The 22,457-nt window shown below is 42.9% G+C and overlaps 2 protein-coding genes across 4 annotated transcripts; both read right to left on the bottom strand.

Moving 5' to 3' along the window:
• Window positions 1-1,675: 1,675 nt before the first annotated feature.
• On the bottom strand, window positions 1,676-5,360 carry proca1 (protein interacting with cyclin A1). The gene is made up of 4 exons (XM_034096821.2): window positions 4,752-5,360; window positions 4,532-4,664; window positions 3,644-3,778; window positions 1,676-3,528 (listed from the first exon to the last, which is right to left on the bottom strand). The coding sequence occupies exons 1-4, from the start codon at window positions 5,269-5,271 to the stop codon at window positions 1,902-1,904; spliced, it is 2,415 nt and encodes an 804-aa protein (XP_033952712.1). The 5' UTR covers window positions 5,272-5,360; the 3' UTR covers window positions 1,676-1,901.
• Window positions 5,361-16,804: 11,444 nt separating this feature from the next.
• On the bottom strand, window positions 16,805-21,693 carry rab34a (RAB34, member RAS oncogene family a). 3 transcript variants are annotated; one of them, XM_034097371.2, is made up of 12 exons: window positions 21,391-21,693; window positions 21,132-21,153; window positions 20,293-20,409; window positions 20,116-20,207; window positions 19,960-20,028; window positions 19,271-19,372; window positions 19,118-19,182; window positions 18,919-18,970; window positions 18,753-18,834; window positions 18,037-18,127; window positions 17,582-17,689; window positions 16,805-17,494 (listed from the first exon to the last, which is right to left on the bottom strand). In XM_034097371.2, exons 3-12 carry the CDS (start codon window positions 20,365-20,367, stop codon window positions 17,427-17,429), a joined length of 804 nt encoding a protein of 267 aa, XP_033953262.1. In that variant the 5' UTR covers window positions 20,368-20,409; window positions 21,132-21,153; window positions 21,391-21,693; the 3' UTR covers window positions 16,805-17,426. The 3 variants fall into 3 exon arrangements, with proteins under 3 accessions (XP_033953262.1, XP_033953263.1, XP_071061346.1); XM_034097372.2 differs by lacking the exon at window positions 21,132-21,153 and having other exon boundaries at window positions 21,391-21,692; XM_071205245.1 differs by lacking the exon at window positions 21,132-21,153 and having other exon boundaries at window positions 19,960-20,025; window positions 21,391-21,691.
• Between the last annotated feature and the right edge of the window lie 764 nt (window positions 21,694-22,457).

The raw sequence follows: 22,457 nt of genomic DNA on the forward strand, positions 1-22,457 counted from the left end.
GAGAGGTGAAAGTAAAGTGCAAAGTGAGAACCTAATCTTTGTTGAGAATGTGACCCTGCTTTAAACCACATGGGAGGGAGGTGAGGGGGGGCTATAAATCCCTTTAAACAAAAGAGCACATTGCATAAACTTGCAAGTTCTTCTTGGCATGGTTTCTTTGCCCGCTGTGTGGAAGAAAAGGTTCACAAAAATGTAATCATGCTAAGCAGGTTAGTGCTAAGCCTCTGTTATTTAGATTTCTAATTTTCTTTAATATTTCAAGCTGAGATAACAAGAGAATGGCACACAAGATGATTTTAAAAGGATAATCGAAAATGTTAAAAGGATCATTTTGAGCCTTATATTGCTAGCTTTCTTTCTCTGCTCATTCTGATAATTTCAGATATCTACAAAGTTTAAACTGGAATAAAACATTGACATTGGGGAAAGGACATTGTGAGTAATACAGTTATTCACTTTCTTACAGTATTGCATGAACATATTTAAACTGCGTCTGAATGGTGACTATGAAGCCACATGAAGTCTTGAAACAATGGGAAAACAGCTAGCATGGCTTTGTCCGTAAAAAAACTCCTTCAACCAGCACCTCAAAAGCTCATACATTTATGCTATTAAAGGTCCCATGTCATGGCCATTTCCACTGATCATAATTCCATTGTTGTGGTCTACTAGAATAGATTTATACTGTGCAATTTTCCAAACTCATATTGGTTTCGCATACAGCTCTGTAAAGTATGTGTATTCACTCTCTCCACTAAACGGCTCGTTGCAGCTCTTGCCCCCCCTCCCTGTGAGCCCAGTGTGCTTCGATTGGTCGGGACCAGTCGGGACGTTGTGAATCTCGCTAAGCTCCGTGGAGGTGTGATTTCCTTGTTTAGCGATACACAGCGAAACACAGCCAAACTCACCCTGAGCACACACAAAGTCACAGCCGAAGTGAAAACAATGAGTGTGGCTTGATATTGAGTAAGAAAAAGGTTGATAAACGCTGTGAGAATGGGTCTGCAGAGAGAATTTTGCCGCGATCCCAACTGTCTGTTATCAGCCTGCAGCCAGGGAGGAGAGATCAGCAGAGCTGCCTGCACTGAGTGTGTGAGGAAGTCCGTGGATTGGTCAATTTGGACCAATCAGCGGGGGCTTAACGTAACGGCTCCGCGGACGTAATGTAACGGCTCCACGGATTGGTCCATTTCATTCCGGGGACGACATGACATCATGATGTCCCCGGAAGAATCAAATGGACAGTGAAGTATCTCCAACGAGGCGTTTTGGGGAGGTATTTTCTGTGTTCGAGTTTTACTCCCAACATGGTGTACTTTGAGGGTTTTGACTCTGCAGACCGTTTACATGCATAAAAACCTTCATAACACACAAGGGGACGGACAATAACCGGAAAAGCATGACATGTCACCTTTAAGTCATATCTGACATCTTTCGGTTTTAATGCAGCTACTGGTGTTAGCTTAAATGTTAGCATCTTGTAGCATGTTTGTACCAATCATTTAATCTCAGATAGAAAACATAATATGCATGTTTCCCACTATATATCTTTTCACTAAATTGAAATGTCAACGTCAAATACATTCACATAATCATCCATCCATCCATCTTCTACCGCTTATCCGATGTCTGGTCGTGGTGGTAGCAGTAGCCTACCAGTAGAGGAAGCCACATAATCATTTGAAAACTTTATTATAGATGTGCAGAAAACAATATTACAAAACGTGATTTCTACATAATTGAATATGATTGCTGTAAATTAATGTTAATTAAATGCTGAACATGAAAAAAGATTATACTGGAAAGATATTGATAAAGGATAAAACTCAGTTGTCTCTGATCGACAGGAGCTAACCTAGCCAGCTAAGATTTTCTTGGCCTATACTGTTGCACCACACGGCTCATTGTTGTCTAAGGGATATTACTGCTTTCCTCCTCTTCTTCAGGGTGAATTGTGCTTTTGCTCTCTCAATTGATAACTGAATTGGACTCATGACTGGAGTCCCTGAGGTGGTCACGTGGCGTTTTTCAGATCTGAATAGGTTAAGCTCTTCGGTGGAGGCAACTTTTGATTGTGTGGTTATAAAAGTCAGTGGTGTTTGTTCAGTTTGGTTTGCGATAGAAACTCCATCGTCAAAAGCAGCAGCTACTACTTTTTTTCGTGGTTTTCTCTGCTGCCTGATTCTCTGCTGGTGTCTGTTTGTAATGATAGAAGGGGCTGCTGTGATAGTTGTGAAAAGCCGCCATTCACTCTGAGTGTCTGTGTGTTCTGCAGGCCTGTTAATTGCAGCAGTAGTTAGAGGGATAGCCGGTGCAGGTGGACTTTCACTTGAAAAAAATGGTGAAACAGTTTTCCTTCTTCTACTTCTCAGTCCTTTTGACTTCTGCCTTTTCAATACAGTAAAGGAGGATTTCAGAGCCGTAACTTGGACGATCGTCTTCCCTCCATAGACATAAATTGTCTGTGAAACCTGCCGCTCTGTGGTGGGCAACGACGGTACGGTGGGAGCCCCGGTGAAAGGGATTACTTTCAGATTGTCCGTGGAGGAATTTTCATAGCCAGCGTCCACAAAGGGAGAAGCTAAGCTGACTTTCCTCCTTTTTTTCCTCCCCTCTCTGTCTCTTCTCTCCTTTGACCTGTTTCTTTTGACTTTGGGAATTTCAATGGGGGTACTGGCAGTGCTGACAACAAAGCTTTGTTGCTTTGGCTGTTCTGTCGGGGTTATGGTAATGATGGTGGGGATAGAAATGGTGACTGATAAGTTATCTGCTGTGTTCGCTACAAGCTCTTCAAAGGAAGGAAGAGTATTTTTCTTGTTCTTCTTTCTCCTCCCTTTTCTGGGCCTTCTGGTTACTTCATGTGGAATAGCAGTGGTGGGTGTGGAAAGAGTATTTTCTTCTATGGACTCTGCTGGTTTCTTCTGGACAGGCGTAATGGAAACTGTCTGCTTCTCCATTGCTGGCTCATCTTTCATGACTTCATTATAGGGCTCTTCTTTTCCTCCGAGCTTATATTCACTGTCACTGAGTCTGTTTGTGTTTCCAATGGACGGCTCCTGTTTGTGCGACTCACTGAGGAAGTTACTTAGAGCGATTACTTCTTCTGCTTTGCAACCAGAGGGAGAAACTGCAGCTCCTTCCTCTGCTTTCTGCTTTCTTTTCCTCCCCTTACCTTTTCGCTTTTTGTTGGTTTTCTTCTTCTTCTTCCCTATTTTCTTTCTCTTCTTCTTCTCTGAGTTTTGCGTCTCGTCTTTATCTGGGTCGGTGGAGCTTTGAGAGGTGGAGACGGTAGCGAGGACTTTGATGAAGTCCTCAGCGGCGGTGACAACATTTGTAAGTGAAGGCTCTTCTGGACCTGAAATTGTAGACTGTGTTGTACTCTCCGGTTTTTCTTCTTCTTCACTTTCCTTGGACTCTTTCTTCTTGGAAGGAGCGACCGTCAGCTTATCTATGACATCAATGCCGCCAAAGTCATATGGGACCGCCTCTTGCAGCACAGCAATCGGAAGCTTCTTGTAAAGTTTACACCTAAAGAAAGCAAACGAAAGGGAGGTTTGTATGTATGGTGATTTCAGAAAATAATACAACTCAGTATGTTGCAAATCTACTTAAAAGTTTAACACCAGGGTCCAGTGATACTTACATGCCATACCAGTGTCGCTCTGCACACTGTTCCTCATAGGCCAACTCAAAGCAAGGCACACCAATGACGTTGAAGAACGCCTGGCCAACCACCCTGGAAGATGTGTCGTTGACGTTCCTCAGGCAAGCTTTTAACCTGAAAGGACAACAAAAATGCAGTCTCATATCTAGTTTTCCCTTTCAGGAGATGGCAGTGCAATATGAGAAATTGAGTAACAACAATCAAATGTAAGCATGAGTTTGATTCAGAGCTGCAATTCCACCCCTGTAGATTCTCCTGGGATACAATGCATTTGATATACGTCTACCAAGTTGTTTCAAATGTTATTTAAAATGTGTATGGATTTAACCAATGAACATGTTTTTAGGTTGCAAATCAGGCATTCTTATCAGATGTTCATTGCACCATTGTCCTTTGTTCTAACCAATTGCCACACTTTCCTAACTTCTTAAGATTTGTTTTTCAAAAATGAAGTTTCCTGCCAATGAAACCTTGGCAAAGAACTGTTACATTAAAATCTCTATTAGATAACTCATGACAGCATCATTTATTGGAATTGTTTAATGGTGAGTACAATTTGGCTAATAACTTTGTCAAAATTATGAAAAAATTGCAACTTGTAACAGCTTATATGAATTGACTACTGAAGTTCGCTGTGTTCATTCTCACAAGTTTTGAATTTTTTCTTGAAACCTTTTAGGCTGATTTTTTTTTTAAATCCTGATGCATAGCATACAATACTTTTATGAAAATGATTTTCCAAATGCTTTCATACTTTGTATAGATGGACAACATTTTGCCTAACAACATAATCGTCAAACTGTGAATTGAGATGAATGCAAGAAGACATTTAAACACATAAAGGTCAAAGTTATATATTTTACTCACGCATTATCACAGTCACAATGACAGATGGAGTGCCACTTGAAGTTAGTGTGCCCATAGTTGGCCGAGAAGGAGTGGATCACGTGAGGGCAGTGGTCATGGATACGGCAGCAGCTGTCAGTCTCTGCAAAATCTCCTGCAACAAGGAGGTCAGAATTATTGTAATTATTACACACTCATATTAAGTTGATTAACTCAAAGATATTGAAAGCATATAACCCACCGAGCTGGTCATAATTATCAGCCATATTTCCAGCTCCACACCACAGGGTCCCAGGATAGGTGAAGCCTCTCTTAGACCTTTTTAAAACCTGGTCCTGCAGAGCAGAGTCATCACCCCTCTCCCTGCCGCTGCGCTCCGACCTCTCCTTAAACTCCCGGCACATACGTTTGGCTTCATTCATGCGCGCAAAACGCGTCTCCGGCTGCTGCCCGGCTCTCTGCTCTTTCTGTCCCAACCTGCACTCATGCATGAACGACTTCACCTGCATATGGTTCACAGTGACAGAGCAGTTCACAAGTTTCCCGGCGGGGCTGACGAAGGAGCGCACGACCTCGGCTCCGTCTGACACCTGGTACAGGAAGCTCTCCCTCACGGTTGACATTTTTGCGCAGAAGGTGCCGTTGAGCATGGAGAACATTTCTTTGCTCTCCCTTTCTGCGTCCAAAGCGCGGCTCAGGAAGTCGCCCTTGACGAAGTTTCTGTCCAGATAAGACAGAAAGACAAAAAAGACCGACCACATAATGAGGCGAGCGGCACTTTCAGCACCACGCGTAACGGAGACAGCTCCTCGCGGTTTTTCGGCACTCTCGAGCAGCCCTCCCACTTTTAAGGCGAAGCTAAAGTGGTGTGATTATTAATGCGATAAATTACAACGCTGGGAGGAGTCAACCGAATTAACCTCTTTCGAGCCTGTGGTAGAATATATTTTATATATTACACAGTCGCAGAGCGTTGACCAGTGTGTTAAACTACTGAATGAAAACGTGCAGAAGAAGAGAGGGTTAATTTGTGAACCTCAAGCACCTTTCACTGCACTGAGCGACGACCGCAAGTTACCTCCCAACCCCCCTCAGCCCAACCCCCCAGAAAGTGGAGATTTACTTTGCATGGAGGAGGGTTCTAGTTTGCCCCCTTTCCATGGTAACAGGCATGGGGTGATTGTGCCAACCCAGGATACTGGACATCTTTCAAATGCTTGAAAACAGGCAGTGAATTGGTGATGACCTAAATCACAATGTGTGGACAGAACTCTTCATTGTGGAATGTGGAGAAAGGTTGGGGCTCTCGCACGCAATCCACCACACTGACTGAAGGGCCTCAGTAGCCCACAACCACAAGAGTCACTGCTGATGGTTGGACAACACAAAACTCGTTAAATTAATGCAGGCATGATTTAACTCTGTGATGTATCTATCAGCAGAATGTCTATCAGTCAAAACGTAGTGCTTCATGGTCTTGGTGCTTTTTTAACCCTATTATTTATTATCATTGAAAGCTATTTGATTATTTGATTTCATCACATTGAAATGAGATAACCCCGTATTTTTTCCATTAAAGTCTTGCTTCTCAGTCTCTCTTTAATAACATTGGTAAACAAATATTTCGAATGAGCTTATTCCTAAAGAAGAACAGTTATTGATATTAAACAAACACATGAATCTTTATTATATTGCCTAAATCGACTGTAGCTTATCTACAACCTAGGTATTTAGGTCATATCTGCTGATGCTGAATTCAAGAGAACCGATTGTGTTTTCTGTTTTAACATGTATATGCAGCTTTCCAGATCTGGCCCATTTTATTTGAAGACATTATGTGCCTGACATAAATAAAAGCATTCATGTATTTAATCATTAATGTATGACTTGTGCATTTTTGGTACAGTTTATTAATCATAGAAACATGTTCATTTATGAATGGTTTTGACTCTCATATCTGACTAACATTAGAGTTATTTTGGACAAATTATGCATAACACTTGTGAGTGCACACAGCAAATTCCTCTGCTTCTGGGAACAAGTGACTGTTCCCAAATGAGTAAAAGAAAGAAAAGGCTCTTGTCAGGTTGGGTTTCTAATCAGCCCATGTTGTGTCACATGGCTGGTCTTACATGGAGCTCTAGAGGCGGAGACACAGCCTACTCAAGGAAGTGAAATCGGATTGTTGGAAGGCGGAGAGAAATGATGTAAAATCACCAGAGGCAACATTCGACCAAATCTTGGAGGGAAAAAAAAGCTTTCTCATGAAAGTGGTCACTGCAGGAGGGATTTAGGGCAAGAAAAATGAGGCTGTTAATCCTACTGGAAAATATTTGGAGTTCGTGTTGAGCACGCAGTGAAACAGAAAGCTGACACTTGATAAAACATGCATTGTATTGATTAAGACACGCCAGCTGCAGAACAACGCCCCCTACATGAGTCACTGCCGAACTCAAGGACATGCATAGTTTGGGCTCAGCACACCCCACTGATGGGAGAGAGAGTTTACTGGGGCAACAATATTCCTGCAAAGTTGAGATGGAATGTTACCTTGTGAATAAAAACTCTATATGTGTAGAGCTGTAAAATATAAAAGTAAATATATTTATTAAAATGTTTTAAATAATAGTACTTTAATGTAGTTTGCCCACCTGTTGGCAACAGTGTGGATTATTGGCAGTTTACTGATTTAGAAATTAATATAATTCTGTATCAATGCATGCATTAAATAACTTCTTGGTTGCTATTGTTATTAAGTTGGCTGGGTATAATCACTTAAAACATGTGCTTTAATTTGCTCCAGAGCTTGCAATCTAAAGTTTCTTGAGTATTGGTAAACAGCATTAACCATGCCCAAAACTAATGTTCTACCCTGGTTCTACCTTTTGCCATGCTGCAATCTGATTGGCTGTTAGCCAAGTACTGTTGACAGCAACACTGGTGGTTACTGGGACTCGTGATTATCTCACACCAAATCATTTGAATGTCTGTTTTGGACAGATAACGTTAGCAGCTAGTTGGTGAACATTTACGAGCATTGAGCAACAACAACTGAGCTGAAAGAGAGTAAATATTGGACTTAAATTCACAAACATGACTCCAAATAAATATTAATTTTGCAGGTTCCTCAAATCAACTTAAAAGTTTAAAGTAGACTGTGTGTTGTGTTTACAGATTATCTTTGCTGCCTCCAGCTGCATTGATTCATACAGCACATCAGTCAGACATGTAATTATGTTAATATTTTATCAGATGTATTACCTTGTAATAGAAAGCATGTAAGCAGCCCATATCTACAGTAAATTCATTTGGTTCACGAAGAACCTTGGGAAAGTATTCACTGTTGACAGAAAGGTGAGGTTGAGTCTTTAGCTCAGCTTGAACTCTGTTGTACAAAACTGGGATGAAATTTCATATCAGTTTGTTTAATAATGGCAATAACCTTTCCAGTTTGAGACCAGGGTTATAAACTGTGATCCAGTGAGGTGATGGATTTTGTTGCTCGAGACTACGTTTATTTAGACACCGGCCCTCTGGTGAGTCTGGACACCTGATGCAGCTCTGAGCAACATTCAGAATAACAACGAGACATTCATGAAGATGGAAATGACCATGTTCAGAGGGTCATTAATTGTTGATATCAAATTGTATTAAGTCATATTAGTTTGTGTTTGTTTTGGTGCCCCATCTGGACTTTTTTTTAAAAAGTGACACATTCTACATTAATCACCTGAGCATTTTTGATAGGAATCCAAATGTTTGGGAGGGGGTATTTTTATTTATAAAAGAACTGCCAACAAAAATAACCCGTTTGAAAAGCTTTTGTATTCAACAATGATGTACAGCAGGGGTCTTTGAAACACCACAAAAGTAATTTTGCCATTCTGTGGCAGAACTTTAAATGACATCAGTTCCTATTTGTAACCAGTTCTCACACAATTAAGAATATGAGCTGTAGCTGCTTCTAAATGTTCAACACTCTATAATACATATGCAACACTGACCCCTTTTGTAAGGTGCCTGTATTTTTTACATTACCTATAGCTTTGAATTATAAACACATTTATTTTATTAATTCACTATAGCAATAGTAAGAAGTATGCATTTGGTCAGATTATTAACACAAACATTTGTTTTAATTGACCTCCAACTTAAATAAAAATCTGTATCAAAATTGTTAAATGCATGCCAACACGCAGAGATGACAAAAGTACACACATCCTTTAGAATAATAATAATTTGGGGAGCATTCTAGATTGTAAAACAGATTGAGTTCCCATTTTAGTAAAGATGAATAACAAAAGTGAAATTAATGTGAAAAAATTATAGATTACTGTCAGACAGAAAATATACACTTAACACACATATACAGTATCGAGCTAAGTTACAGCTATTTCCTTTGGCAATGGTTGACATCAAATCATTAGTTGTTACTTCAGGGCAAAAAGAGTAACCAAGTTCAACTTTGGCAGCCCTCTTCTACCCACCCCACTGGAACCTGAGATGGGTCTCTCTCTTATTCACAGTCCACTTCATGCACCCCAGTTTCTCCCTCTCACAGCACAGGCCTGAAGTATTTATTCATCCAATGGACATGTTGGCTGCTCCTGCAGACAGACATATAGGATGGTACCTTCCTCTGATGGCTCCCAACACAAAAGGACCAACGTTTGTCTGGCTGGACCCGTCCAGACTCTACTGCAGTTCCCAAGTATGATGAAGGGATGATTTCTGGTGACTTGCCACTGTCTCACGCTGGGTTTGAACACAGCAGAAACCCATTTAAAATAGGAAGATAAAACGAGGGGTTACGTATGGCAACCCTTGTTATTGAAGAAAGATTCAACTTATTGTCATTACGTAGTACAGGTACTATGTAACGAAACGGTTTCTCTGCATTTGACTTTAACTATTGTTAGGAGCAGTGGGCTGCCATTATGTACGGCGCCCGGGAGCAGTGTAGGGAACGGTGCCTTGCTCAGGGACACCTCGGTAGCACTTGGTCTTTCCGGGACTTGAACTGGTGACCTTCCAGTCCCTACGGACTTCACCACCACCACCCTATATAAGCACGGTGAAGCCCTCTACTGGACTCTATGGGTACTACCCCTTGATCATATCATGCAAGCATTCATCCACTGAGACTTCTATAAACGTAGACAGCCCCGGGGCGGGCCTACCTGAATGCGTGTGCATCTCACCGTATTAAAGGAGGCATCGCCTCCAGACTGTCATCCTACACCTCTCTTTAGCGAGCGGCATAGGACCGACAGGGCCCTGAGTAGAGGGCTCCGCCTGTGCTTATATTACAATGGTTACCATACGTAACCCCTCGTTATATCTCTCACAGGCTCTGCCCTCTACTGGACTCTATGGGTACAGTGGGCGGAGCCCCGATGTATACACGCACTGTTGTCCAACAACACCGTTCCACCCCACTGCCCCTGACCGGCTTTCTGGTTAGCAGCCGCTGCACCGCACCCTCCTTTACCTCGGTTGTGACCGTGGAGAAGTCTGGGCCGTGGCTGACAGAGCACACTCCGACGCGCTTGCCTCGCGAAAAGTGTGCTCGGAAAACAGTGCTGAGGGCTTCCCCCCCACCCATAGGCAGACGGAGAGAGTCCCCAGCCCTGTATGGGCTCACTGTGCACCACCTCTCCTGAGTCCCTAAGGAGCACGGGGAGAGCGCAAGTGACCCAAGTCCCCCACACTCAGACACTGACCCCGTGCAGAGTTTGTGTGGACTATAGTGTGGAGGGCTCTCCTCTAGGCAGGCGAGGAGAGCCCTCCAGCCCTATATGGTCCCAGTGCGCACTACGTCCCCCGGGACCCCCAAAGGAAAAAAAGTTAAAACGTAAGCGCATTACGTCAGGGGAGGGGGTCAGATGCCCACTGACCCACAGCCCTTCCCCTCCTCACCAGTCCTGTGTTGCCCCGACATGTATGTCCTCTACATTCACGCCGTTGAATAAGGCTGTTGACACAGCCACAGCCTGTGTAGAGTGTGCACGGACCCCCGCGGGGCAGGCTCTCCCCGCCTGTCCGTAGGCATGTGCAATGCACTCGCAGAGCCATCCTGCCAGGCGTTTCTTGGACAGAACTTTCCCGGTCACCCCGCCGCCAAAGCACACAAACAGCTGTTCAGTGCGTCTAAAGGCAGCTCTGCGCTCCACATAACATGCTAGCGCGCACCGAGCAGAGGAGGTGCAGTTTAGCTTCCCTGGCCCCACTATGGGGTGGAAGACTAAAGCCCCCTAACTGAATAGCCCTCGACCTGAACGCACTCCATAGGCTCTTGGGCACAAAGGATGGGTTCGGCCTGAGTGTCGCCCCGCTCTGGTCACCCCGGATCAACAAGCAACTTGGGTGCACCGATAGAGCGGTTAACTCGGACACTCTCTTGGCTGACGTTAAGGCAAGTAGCAATGCTGTCTTCCACGACAGTGCTTTCAGGGAGGAGAGCTCCAGAGGCTCAAATGGTTCTGTGACCAAAGCCTCGAGCACCAACGGCAGGTCCCACTCTGGGGCTGAGGGGTGCACTACTGGGCGCAGCCTCCTGACCCCCTGTAAAAACTGTGACATCAGTGGCTGACTAAAGGCTGACCTGCCGCCAAATCCCTCATGGCAAGTACGAGATGGCTGCTGCATACACTTTCACTGTGGAATGAGCAAGCCCTCTGTCCACCAGATTTGAACAAAATAGAGCCCAACTCACAAGATAGGGGCTCTATTCTCCGCTCCTCACACCATCGCTGGAATCCCAGCCACTTCGGCCTGTAACAGGCTGTGGTGGATCCTGCTCTAGCTGCCTGCATAGACTGAATAACTCAGTCAGACAATCCACCCTGTCTCAGCCTGTCCCTCTCAGGAGCCGAGCCTGGAGAGGTTGGCCCAGAGTGGGTAACTCCCTTATTGCACCTGCCTCTTAAGACATCACCCCCCAGAACTGGGGAATCGCCCAGGGCTGGCCCACCTTCATCTGTGTCATCTATGAGTACCACGGCGCCCCGACGCGATCCGGAGCCACTAGGATGACTGACAGACATTCTCGCCTCACTTTCCCCAGGAGAGGGAAAATGAGACGCAGCGGTGGAAAGGTGTAGAGCAGCTTTCTTGGCCATGGCTCGTGTACGAACGCGTCCACCCCCAAGGGCGGATCGTCGCTCTGAGCCACGGAGAACCACAGGGCACAGTGGCTGTTGCGCCGACTGACGAACAGGTCCACCTCTGGTCTCCCGAACTGGGCCCAGACCTGCTTCACCACCTCCGGGTGAAGCACCCACTCGCCTGACAGGGGGCCGCCCCTCGACATGAGGTCGGCCCCCCTGTTCTCCAGTCCTAGGATGTGGAGGGCTCTCAGAGACAACACCACCTCTGAAGCCCATAACCACAGTTTCTCCGCTGTGGTCAACAAGGCGGCGGAGCGGACTACGCCCTGCCTGTTGATGTATGCCACTGTGGTGCTGTTGTCGCTCCTGACCACCCCTGAATTAAGGGTTTGAAATGCTGGAGGACCAACACTACTGACCGTAGCTCTAGGAGGTTGTTGTGCCCTGTTTCTGTTAGAGACCAGAGCCCACCTATAGCTCCTTTCAAGTAGGTCCCTCCCCATCCTGTTATGGATGCGTCTGTGAACACTGTGATGTAGGAGGTCACCCGTCCCAGTGGAGACCCCCTCCGGAGGTGATCCGGCGACCCCAGAACCGGAGGTTGCCCTCCACTGAGGCGGGGATGTTCACCAGACGTCGTTTGTGCCTCTTGGGATCTAAACGCAGGCTGGAGAACCACCTCTGCAGGCGGCGCATATGCAGTAACCCGAGCGGGACCACAACGTGAGCAGCCGCCATGAGACCCAGAGTCTGCATGATAGTCAAAGCTGTCACTGTTGCCGCCTGTCACAGTCTGCGAACCACCCGAAGCAGGGACACGTGTCTGCTCTCTGACTCTGAGCACCACTCCAAAATACAGCGTCTGTTTGTGAGGTATGGGAGTGCTCTTTTTCCAATTGATTGCAAAGCCCAACTTGGTTAGGTGTAGGATCAATTGGGCTGTGCAAAATATTGCCCATTCCCTGGACCTGGCCGGGAAGTCCAGACGCGCAGACCTGTGTGCTGGACCCTCTTGGCCACCGGACCCGAAAGTACCAGACAACGAGGCGTCCTCGTCGTCTTCCTCCTCCGTGAACGTGGCCACCCGGCCCCTCTGGATGGCGAACACGAATGGCACCTAGACCTGTTCACCCATCTCCAACACCTTCAGGTCCTGATCCTCCGCCTCCTCCGGCGGGCCGAACTTCACCCGGAAATGATCCCAACGATGTCGGTGGCTTAGCCGAGGGATCATCCGGCAGGCGTTGCAGGCCGGCAACTGGCTTAGGCCGTCCTCGGTGTGGTCCGGCCCCAGGCATTTGAAGCACAGGCGGTGCCAATTAGACCAGGATATGTCGGACAGGTCCGGTGTTCGAGGGGTGGTGAGTCCATGCTTTTCTTCTTTTTCCTTTCTCGTTTACTGCTCAGGTTGTTTAATCCTGCTCGCTGAAGAGAAAAGGATGACAGTCAGGATGACCGTATGAGGATATGGTGAGATGCGCACACATTCAGGTAGGCCCACCCCAGGGCCGGCTACGTTTATAGAAGTCTCATGCCCCTTTCACACCAACGCGGTTCCAGGGCCGGTTCGGAGTTTGAAAAGCACAGTTTTTTCCTGTTCACACCGCTGCGGAGCCACCTCTAAGCTCCGGAATCCGGTTCGTTTCAAGCACCAAAAAGTTGTCGGTCAAGAAAGCAAGCACCGCATACGTCACGCTTACGTTGGAGGCAGGGGAAGGGGCATCAGTTTTAATGTTATACCATAGTAATTAATGCTGCAAAGCTGGGTATTTTGAGCTTGGCGCATGCAGAGGCTAACAACAGCTAGCTCTAACGCCATCGAATAGGAGGTATATATTTACCTTCTTTCTCCTACGGAATTGTCATTGAAGTTTATGATGATGATTGTAAAGAACTTTTGAATGTAGCATGTAACAACTGCAAAGTCGTCCCATTTCTTCCATTTCGTTTCGACAGAGCAAAACCAAAACGAGTAGCGCTTCAATACAATCGGTCATTGTTGTTGTTGTCGATGTGAGGAGTTTCCGCGTGGTTTGGCCTTATGAAGCAGGCACACAAACGGTTACGTCATGATGCAAACGATGACGCAATGACGCAGCACCAGTCGGGCTCTGAGCGGTGTGAACAGAGCAGGAGCTGAACCAAAGAACCGGTTCCGAACCAGAAAAGCTCTAGCACGAAGCTAGAACGGGAAAAGCCTTGGTGTGAAAGGGGCATCAGTGGATGAATTCTTGCATGATATGATCAAGGGGTAGTACCCATATGCCCCTTTCACACCAGCGCCTTTTCAGCTCCGGCTCGGAGCTAGAGCCTGAAAAGCGCCGGGTTTTCCAGTTCACACCGGAGCTGCGCCGGCTCTTAGCTCCGGAATCCGCTTCATTTCCAGCTCCAAAAAATTGTCGGTCCAGAGGCAAGAGCTTTGGAGCTAAGAGGTGACGTCGCTTACGTCTCTCTTACGTCGACGCGTGCAGGAAACTAAACCCACCTCCCATGGGTCGACTGTTATGCCTGCCTACAAGCAGTAGTGCCTATAAACACACTTTATAAAGTCAGGCAACACTAACCAGGCTTCGTGTGATTCTGTTTATTTGTGCCTTACTTTGACCATCCGTTCACTGTTATCGATCATTGTGGAGAGAGGCAGACGTGTTGTTTTGTATTATTGCAGCTATCGGATGCAAGTAGTCAGTTTAGCTTCGGTTGCTATGCTAACATCACCCGTTTTATACCAGAGAAACTTTCATAACAGCGTTGTGATACCAAACAGTGTCAATTCAGACTGACACACATTCACTTAGGCTAAGGGGAACTGGGGATATGCATCAGCTGCTTGTGTGAGTCGGACAGTGAATACTTTAGAGCGGCTGCTGCAGTGCGAGCTAACCGGGAGCTAACGGGAGAATACACTCTGTGGAAGAGCAGCCAGCACTGCAGCGGTCGGTAAATGCTGCAGAAACACATTAATAAACAATGAACCACGGCACTCTGGAGCAAAGTATAAGGTTGGAGAAGTCGTTATTCAATTTATTCTGGCTTCGTGTGATTAAAAGCAACACGATCATCGACCCGACGCAGTTGTTGTTGTTGTTGTGAGCTGCCGTTGGGGGGCAAATCAGCGATGTAAACGGTGACGTCATGACGCAGCAGGGGCAGCTCTGGGGCGCCAGTGGGCGGTGTGCACAGAGCGGGAGCTGAAAAGGGAAACCGGAGCTGAACCAGAAAAGCTCCCGCTCGGAGCTAGAAACTGAAAACCGCTGGTGTGAAAGCCGCAATAGAGTCCAGTAGAGAGCGGAGCCTGTGAGAGATATAACAATGTGTTTGAATTGTGTGCATTTAGTGTCCTTGCTCTGCATTCAGGCTCTAGCAAACTGTCTCAAATACCTTCTCAGTCCATTCCACGGTGACACCATTGACCTGGTTGCTGGGATAGATGCAATGGGATTCATTCTTGGTAGGAAAACACTCCAATTCATTTTAAGAAGGATATAAGGCTAGATTAAAGGCAATCACACGTGTTACCTCATCTCTGATTTCCAATACTAATATGTAGATACTTTGACTTTAAATGGCACATAGCACAAGGCATGACAATATGTGAAAGCAGTCTTCCTCCAATTCACACTGAGGGTTAGCAACATGGTGATATCACTGAGATATAATTCTATCAATGTGGATAAATGTTTTTGTTTTTTTCAGGTGCTTCTGTTGCCACCGCCCTTGGAAAAGGTTTTCTGGCTTTCCGCAAAGCCGGACACCTGTGTAGCAAACCAAAACCAGACATACACTGACTACACAGGCAAAGAAAGACTTTGGAAGTAAGATTAGATGTGCTAAAACCAGGTTAATCTTCCTCTGCTTTTTACCCTTTAATCATATCAGTTATTTCTCTTGAGGAGATGAATGTTTTCCCAGCTGCCATGTTTGGAAATCCTCGGGGTTGTGAGAGCTTCAGCAAAAAAAAAAAGTCACATAACTGTTTGTGAGTGTTGACAAGGATATGTATCAGTTTATGCTATTTGCTATTTGTAAATAATCGTTTTTATAATTGGATCATTTCCATTTAAAATACAATATACTGGTTAAATAATTCCTTAGATCGCAAATGGCCCAAAAACTATGTCCTGAAATACTTTTGTAGGTGATGTGAGTGTAAGAGCAGCTTCAATGCACCACTGTATTTGTGAAATAAGTTACAGAATTCAAACCAAAAAATGTGAAGATTAGTTTTACCAGATTATAACATTGTGTAAAAAACAAAACCGATAAGATAAGCAGTTCATTTTAACATATGACAAGAATGAAATCCTTACATCTGCCACAACCAAATAAAAAAAACTGGCATTATTGCTTTAAAATTACTAAAATGCATCCTTGTGAAAATAGTTATCGATTATGTTGACCGACTTATCGAGTAATGTTCTTAAACAAACATGACACCAGACCAGACATGACCCAGATGATATTGTCCTTTTATTCCCTGAGACACGGCACCCTCTAGTGTTAATGTCAGGAGTTTCATCTTGGACATCACAAATAAATAAAGTTAATGCCAATTTAGAGTAAGCCTTGTATATGTATCTATAATGAATACACAAAATATCCCTTTAGGTCTGACCAAAAATATTAGATATTTCCAAACAACTTTTTTTGTAATTATTTTGGAAAACTATTATTTTTAATGTATTTATGTTTATGTATTACACTATAATTTGTTATTACAGTTAAAGAAAAGCCTTTGGTTGGACGATTAGAGAGCGATGTTAATGTTTGCTTTAATTTAAACATGTGCATATTTACCATTGTTCATCTGTACTGCACTGATGTATTCACCACATCAGTACTTTTTACAATACTGTTGTTTGCTTTGTATGTTGCGCCTGATACAGTATACCCAACGTTTATCCATGTCTTAGAAAATAGAATCGGTTTGTCAGTAAAAAAGAAATTGGAAAGAAATAAACAGATCATTTTACATATGGAGTTGAAGTATCTAGATTCCTTCAAAAGTTTTAACTGAACAACACATTTGCATTTCTTACAACTTCAGTAAAAAAAGAGATATATATGCATATTCTCCTTTGCTGATATTTCTCACAAAATAAGTACCAGCATAAACGTGTTGTAAATGTTTTAACACAAGCTATACTAAATAACTGTGCTAGAAAAAAAATACAACATAATATAATTATTTTTCAAACATATATATTTATTACATGTTAAACATACCATGAATACAATATTTGTACCCGCTGTTTCAGTTGTTGATAATATCATTCAAATGCAATCATTGATTTGATTTTAAACAAGCAGAAGTACCTATGAAGCAAATACTGTAGATTAAAAAATATCATGTTATTTTCTACTATAGGACCTATAGTAAGGTTGGGAAAATCTATGACATTATGAAAACACTTGAAGTAGCACATTAAAAAAGGCCATTTAACATACGTTAAGGTAAATCAGAGTATTATTGTGAACACAAATCTATGGAACTATTAAACAAACTACAGCAGCTCAAAATAATTTCTAAGCATCCACACTCTCCCATGTTAAAAAAAAACATCCACAGTCTCTCTTTGGCATTTCTGCAGTACCAGTCAGTTTTGTGTAATTGCTGTGTAACTTTAACGTTCACGAGCAACACCACAAGAATCTACATCCCACAGAGGAAAACTATTTCTAGGCCAGGAAAAACTGAACCCACTGATGTCAGGAAGTAGAAAGCCCAGCGTCCTCCTCATGCTTTCACCACAGAAATCCCTCCAGCCTGTTTTCTTATTTTCAGTCTTTACCCCCTTCAAACCTCCTTACTGACAGCAGTTTGGCTGTTTCTTCTTTGTTGAAGCATTCACATTGCTTGGCGTGCTGTTTATCCCTGAAACAAATTGACAGCTGGGTGTTAAAATTACGAGACAAATGTGATGGTGTTTATGATCATAGAGAGATGGGTTTTGATACTCACTGACTATGCCCCCAATTTGCCTCGGCCCACTCTTTTCCAACTCGGCCAGAACGTTGGTCTCGAAAGCCAACGATGCAACTCGAAAGAAAAACTCTTTGACGTTTTCCCCTACAGCACCGAGGGGATTTAGATCAGTGATGGACTTGGCTAGTTAAACAAACGGCATGCTCTTCAATGAAACTGCTCCTAACTACATGTGTCTTATAACAACGTATTGCTTCTTCTCACAAATACAAAATAAAGCCCTGTTACAAATCACCACGGTTGTTCTTGTAAATGGAAAAACGTGTAAAAGGCATGTTTTTTACCTCCAAATGAGGTAATACAAAATAAATATGCAGTATGGCAGAAGAAAATTAAAGACCCTCCGCTGCTTTACACTCCAAAATCAGACTACCCACCCATTTCTGACCCCACACTGATCAGGTTAATATATTTAAATATAAATTTCTCACCTGTCAGCGAGGACACAGCCCAATACTCTGCTGTGATCTCTTGTGCTAATTTGAGGGCGTCTTGTTCAATCTGAGAATACTGAGCAGGAGACTGTATGAGAAACCAAAGCAGACAGTTGGACATAATCTCAAACAAAAAAGTTGCTTTATGAATTAGTCCTTAAATCCATAAAATGTGAAATCAAGTTAAGAGCTCTGGGCTTCAAATTGCTTGTTTTTGAAGACTGACAGTCAAAACCCAAAGTTTTCTTTCTATATTTTAAGTACTGTATATTATTCTACTGCAAGGAAGTGACTCAAGTACAAGAGAAGCATTCCATGAATAAAGGTAAATTACTGATGTGTTCATCTAATTTGTTATCAAGTACATAATAGACAAAAACACTAAATCTCAGTGTGCTAATACCTTCCATGTAAAAGTTGCAGTAAAGTCAAAAGAGAGACACATTTCAAGTAGTTCAACACAAATGACAAACTTCTTGAAATGTGAGTCTGCATTTAACTTCCCACCACTGCTTAAAGACAGTTAGTAATGTCTAAGAAATGTCTGCAGCCTCTCTCTGAAACCTCTAGTGAAGTGAAGGTCGGAGGAAGCTACATTCCTGAGGTTAGTGTCGGACGCAAATGCTTTGTGCTGCTGGCAACAATCCAAAGTATTTACATTCGTTTTCAAAAAAACACATTCACAGGCATGTCCAATTTAAAAGAAAACATACGCTCAGGTCTTTCTTTGTGCCCACGATGAACAGCTGGACGGCGGTGGGGTCGTTCTCTTTCAGGGCGTCTTCCAGCCACTGCCTGCACACACACCAGGACAGGTTAAAGTCTTCGAGCTGGGACGGAAAACTGTGCCAACTAACGGCTCATAATGAATGAGCTTACCTCACATGGTCCAAAGAGGCGATGTCAGTTACATCAAACGCAATAATCACAACTGGAAGGAAAGAAAATATTACATCAATAAAATGTTTAGGAGCCACAAATTCCAGTAATGTATGTACAGCTTCCTTTTGTCCCCTGAGAGAAGAAATTCTTGAGTAAATGTCTTACTAGTCCCTTAAGAAACACACAAAGCCCTTACTCTGGGCTCCTCTGTAGTACGTAGAAGCAATACACTTGAACCTCTCTTGGCCTGCAGTGTCCCAGCTGGAAGAGAGACAGACATTAAGGCAATGTCCCATCACACAGACTCAGTTGTTTGTTTTGTTTGAAATAATGTAGACATTAGACTTACAGCTGAAGGCTGAAAGGAACACCCAGCACCTCAAAGCGCTCCATCTCAAAGTCCACACCGATCGTTGCCTTGTAGTTTTTATCAAAAGCATCCTTGCAAAATCTGTAATGAAAAAATGTTTTAATTTCTAATCTTAATGGAGATATTTTTTTCAGATCAAAATATCTCTGCAGATTTAATTTAGAAAATAGCAATACCAATAGTTTTAAATTCATAATTTCACTTAAATAAGATAATTCAAGTTTTAATTACTAAGCCTTTTAGAGTTATATTAATAAAAACATCACATTATTAGAACATTTGTATGGATGCTTAAACATGTCAGCAGAATTTAAATGTTACCGCTTTTTGAGTAGTTTAATCTTTATCACATGTTTTATTTATGAAGAAAGTTGTATATCCAGCTCGGATAAATGTAGTGCAGTAAAGATGAGTTGTAGTTGAGTCCATGTATAAAGTGGCACAGTTGGAATTCTTAACTAAAGTAAAATGACATGGTACAGTCATACAGTCTTTATGTAAACCTACTCGGTAACTTTCGACCAATGTCTATTACAGTGTTCATTTATTTTAGATTTCAATCCTGTTTAATAATTAATAATATTCACAGGAGGTACAGGTCCTCTGAGGTATTTTATTGTGTGAACTATTTATTCCCAGACCTGCTGCATTGACTGTGTTGAGCTTACCTATTAATCAGACAGGTTTTCCCCACAGCCAGGTCACCCACAACAATCACCTTGGAGATTTTAAATCTGCTGAGAAGAATAGGAGATGCAACAAGTAAATAAATGCCACAAAAACACCTCATCCAGCGTCACATGGCTGCTGGTTCCTGTTCTCACCCCACGGTGCCGGTGCGTTGCTCCTGACACGCCGTCTTCACTTTGTTGTTGAAATCCTCCTTTGTGTGGAAAGCAGCCTCTTTCCTGAAACACTACAAGAGACAAAGAAGCATAAGCGAGGCAGTTTCAGATTGATGGTGGAAAACTAAAGGCTCTAATGACATTAAATGATTTTACCTGAGGGAGCTGAGCAATGACACGGTCCTTTCGAACAGGAGGAAGAACACTCATGGCTGAAATTCGGACGGACATGAAGCTTCGAGGTAATTATTTATCAGAGGGACATGTGGTGAGCTAGACAGAGGGAAGAATACATGTTTGTAAAGTTGTTTCTCTATCATATGAAGGCTGCTGAGAAGTATTTGTAGGCCCAATCATCAGGCCTGCTGTCACCAATGTATATGTGAAACGCCCAAAATGTACTTTTTCTATTATTATATTTTCTGGTTTTCTAAGTCTGTTGTCCAAACAGATGTGAAGACATCACAGGGGATATTTTACATCAATCCAAATAAAAAGTTTGTAATCTATAATGGACATAATCATCAGCTGAATTGCTATTTTCAATTGTACTCTTTTTTAAATGTTGTTTCTGTTGAGTTTGTATGTTGTGTTGCAGCAAATTGTGTGTTACAATAAATCATTTCTGAACTTAACTGTATGTACAGTAAATATATGTTGGCATATAACAATCTTATATTAAAAAGTCCGGTTATAACATCAATAAAATACTTTGAATTGCTGCATTTAAACATTGAATTAACTCCAGTTCCATTCCTTTGCCATCTTTACATGTGTTTATTTACTCAGACTACAGACTATACCCCCAACACACAAATCTCTCTCTCCCCCACTGAAAACACTACAGTTTACTGGAAATAAAGACAGAGCCAGGCAGAGACCCAAGTCAAACAATAAACTGTAGTGAGAGAAAATATTTCTAACACACATTGTGGAATAAAATGAGCAGATGCTGAGCCAGACCAGACAATTGTAATCACTGCTGATCCACTTACTGTCGAGATCTGCTTTAATCCTCTGGTTCATCATCATCATCGAAGAAGAAGAAGAAGAAGAAGAAGAAGAAGAAGAAGAAGAAGAAGAAGAAGAAGAAGAAGAAGAATTTGGCTACCACAAAACTCAAAAGCTTATTGTACTTTCAAACATCATCCTAAGAATCGTACAATCTCTGTAAAGTGCCAAATTAGAAACATATATAAGTTAAAGTAGCACACACGACTAAATGTTACTTTTAAAAACAACGTGTAAGCCTACCTCAGACGGGCGCTCCTGTCTTCTGAGCCTCGGTTTTGTCTTTCCCTCCACAGATGCTTCTTAGAGTAATGTAGACTCCTGCAGGCTCATTGATAAGCATTAAAGTGGTATTTTATGGAGATATGAGCTTAAATCGGTCCGCGGAAGTATAGTTGAGAAGCAGACTGAAGCCGCCGCCGCTGCTGCTGACTCAGATTTTCTTTTCTTTCCTCCCAGATGTCCTCTGCCCGCTCCCCTGCTGGAGGAAATGAGGAATACTCGGGAGAACAAGGAAATAAAAAACCTTTTGCATCTTTACCGTTTCCTTCCTTAATTTGATGTTTGTTTTCCAGTATCATTTTGTTACTGTTGTTACACGATGTCATATGTTTAAACTTGTCTGCATGTGCTTGCTTTTACAAAAAAAGGGGGGGAAATGAAAACCTATTCTAACTTTTTCTGTTTCCTGTCCGTCAATGACACGTGTCGACAGTAGAGGGCGCTCTAACCCTCTTTTTTTTATTTAAACAACACATGTGTCGCACTGAGACAGATGTGGGAGAAGTACTCAGATCTTGTACTTCAGTAAAAGTAGAAGTACCAGAGACGTTGTCCAGCATTTGCAAAATAACACAGATATCAGTATGCACTGTATCTTTACATTGTTCTTTTTGTAAAGGCACTGTGGTAAATGCACTGCAGCACATTCATAATCTGTCTGTCCATTTATTGGCATTTGGCTGAAATAGAAAATGAAATGTACTAATCGTAAGGTTTTTAAATGACACTGCCAGCACAAATGAATTATGGCGTGATTAGGATTTTAGCATTTAAAGTTCACTGATGCTAGTATTTTCACTTACAAGACATCTAAATAGAAATACATATTTGAGAACATTATCTTCCAAGTATGTCCACTGTAAGTTAAGGGCAGAAGAGGAAGAGAAGAAAATAAAGAAATAGATTGATTCTAAAAAAAGGTCTAACTGTTTTGCAAGGAAGCTACATACATTGGCAGTCATCTGCTCTCACTCCACATTACTACTGGTGATAATAATCAACATCAGTCTTGATTGTGCCGCTGCCTG

The sequence above is a fragment of the Pseudochaenichthys georgianus genome, chromosome 13 (assembly GCF_902827115.2).
Source record: "Pseudochaenichthys georgianus chromosome 13, fPseGeo1.2, whole genome shotgun sequence".
In the NCBI taxonomy this organism is placed as follows: domain Eukaryota; kingdom Metazoa; phylum Chordata; class Actinopteri; order Perciformes; family Channichthyidae; genus Pseudochaenichthys; species Pseudochaenichthys georgianus.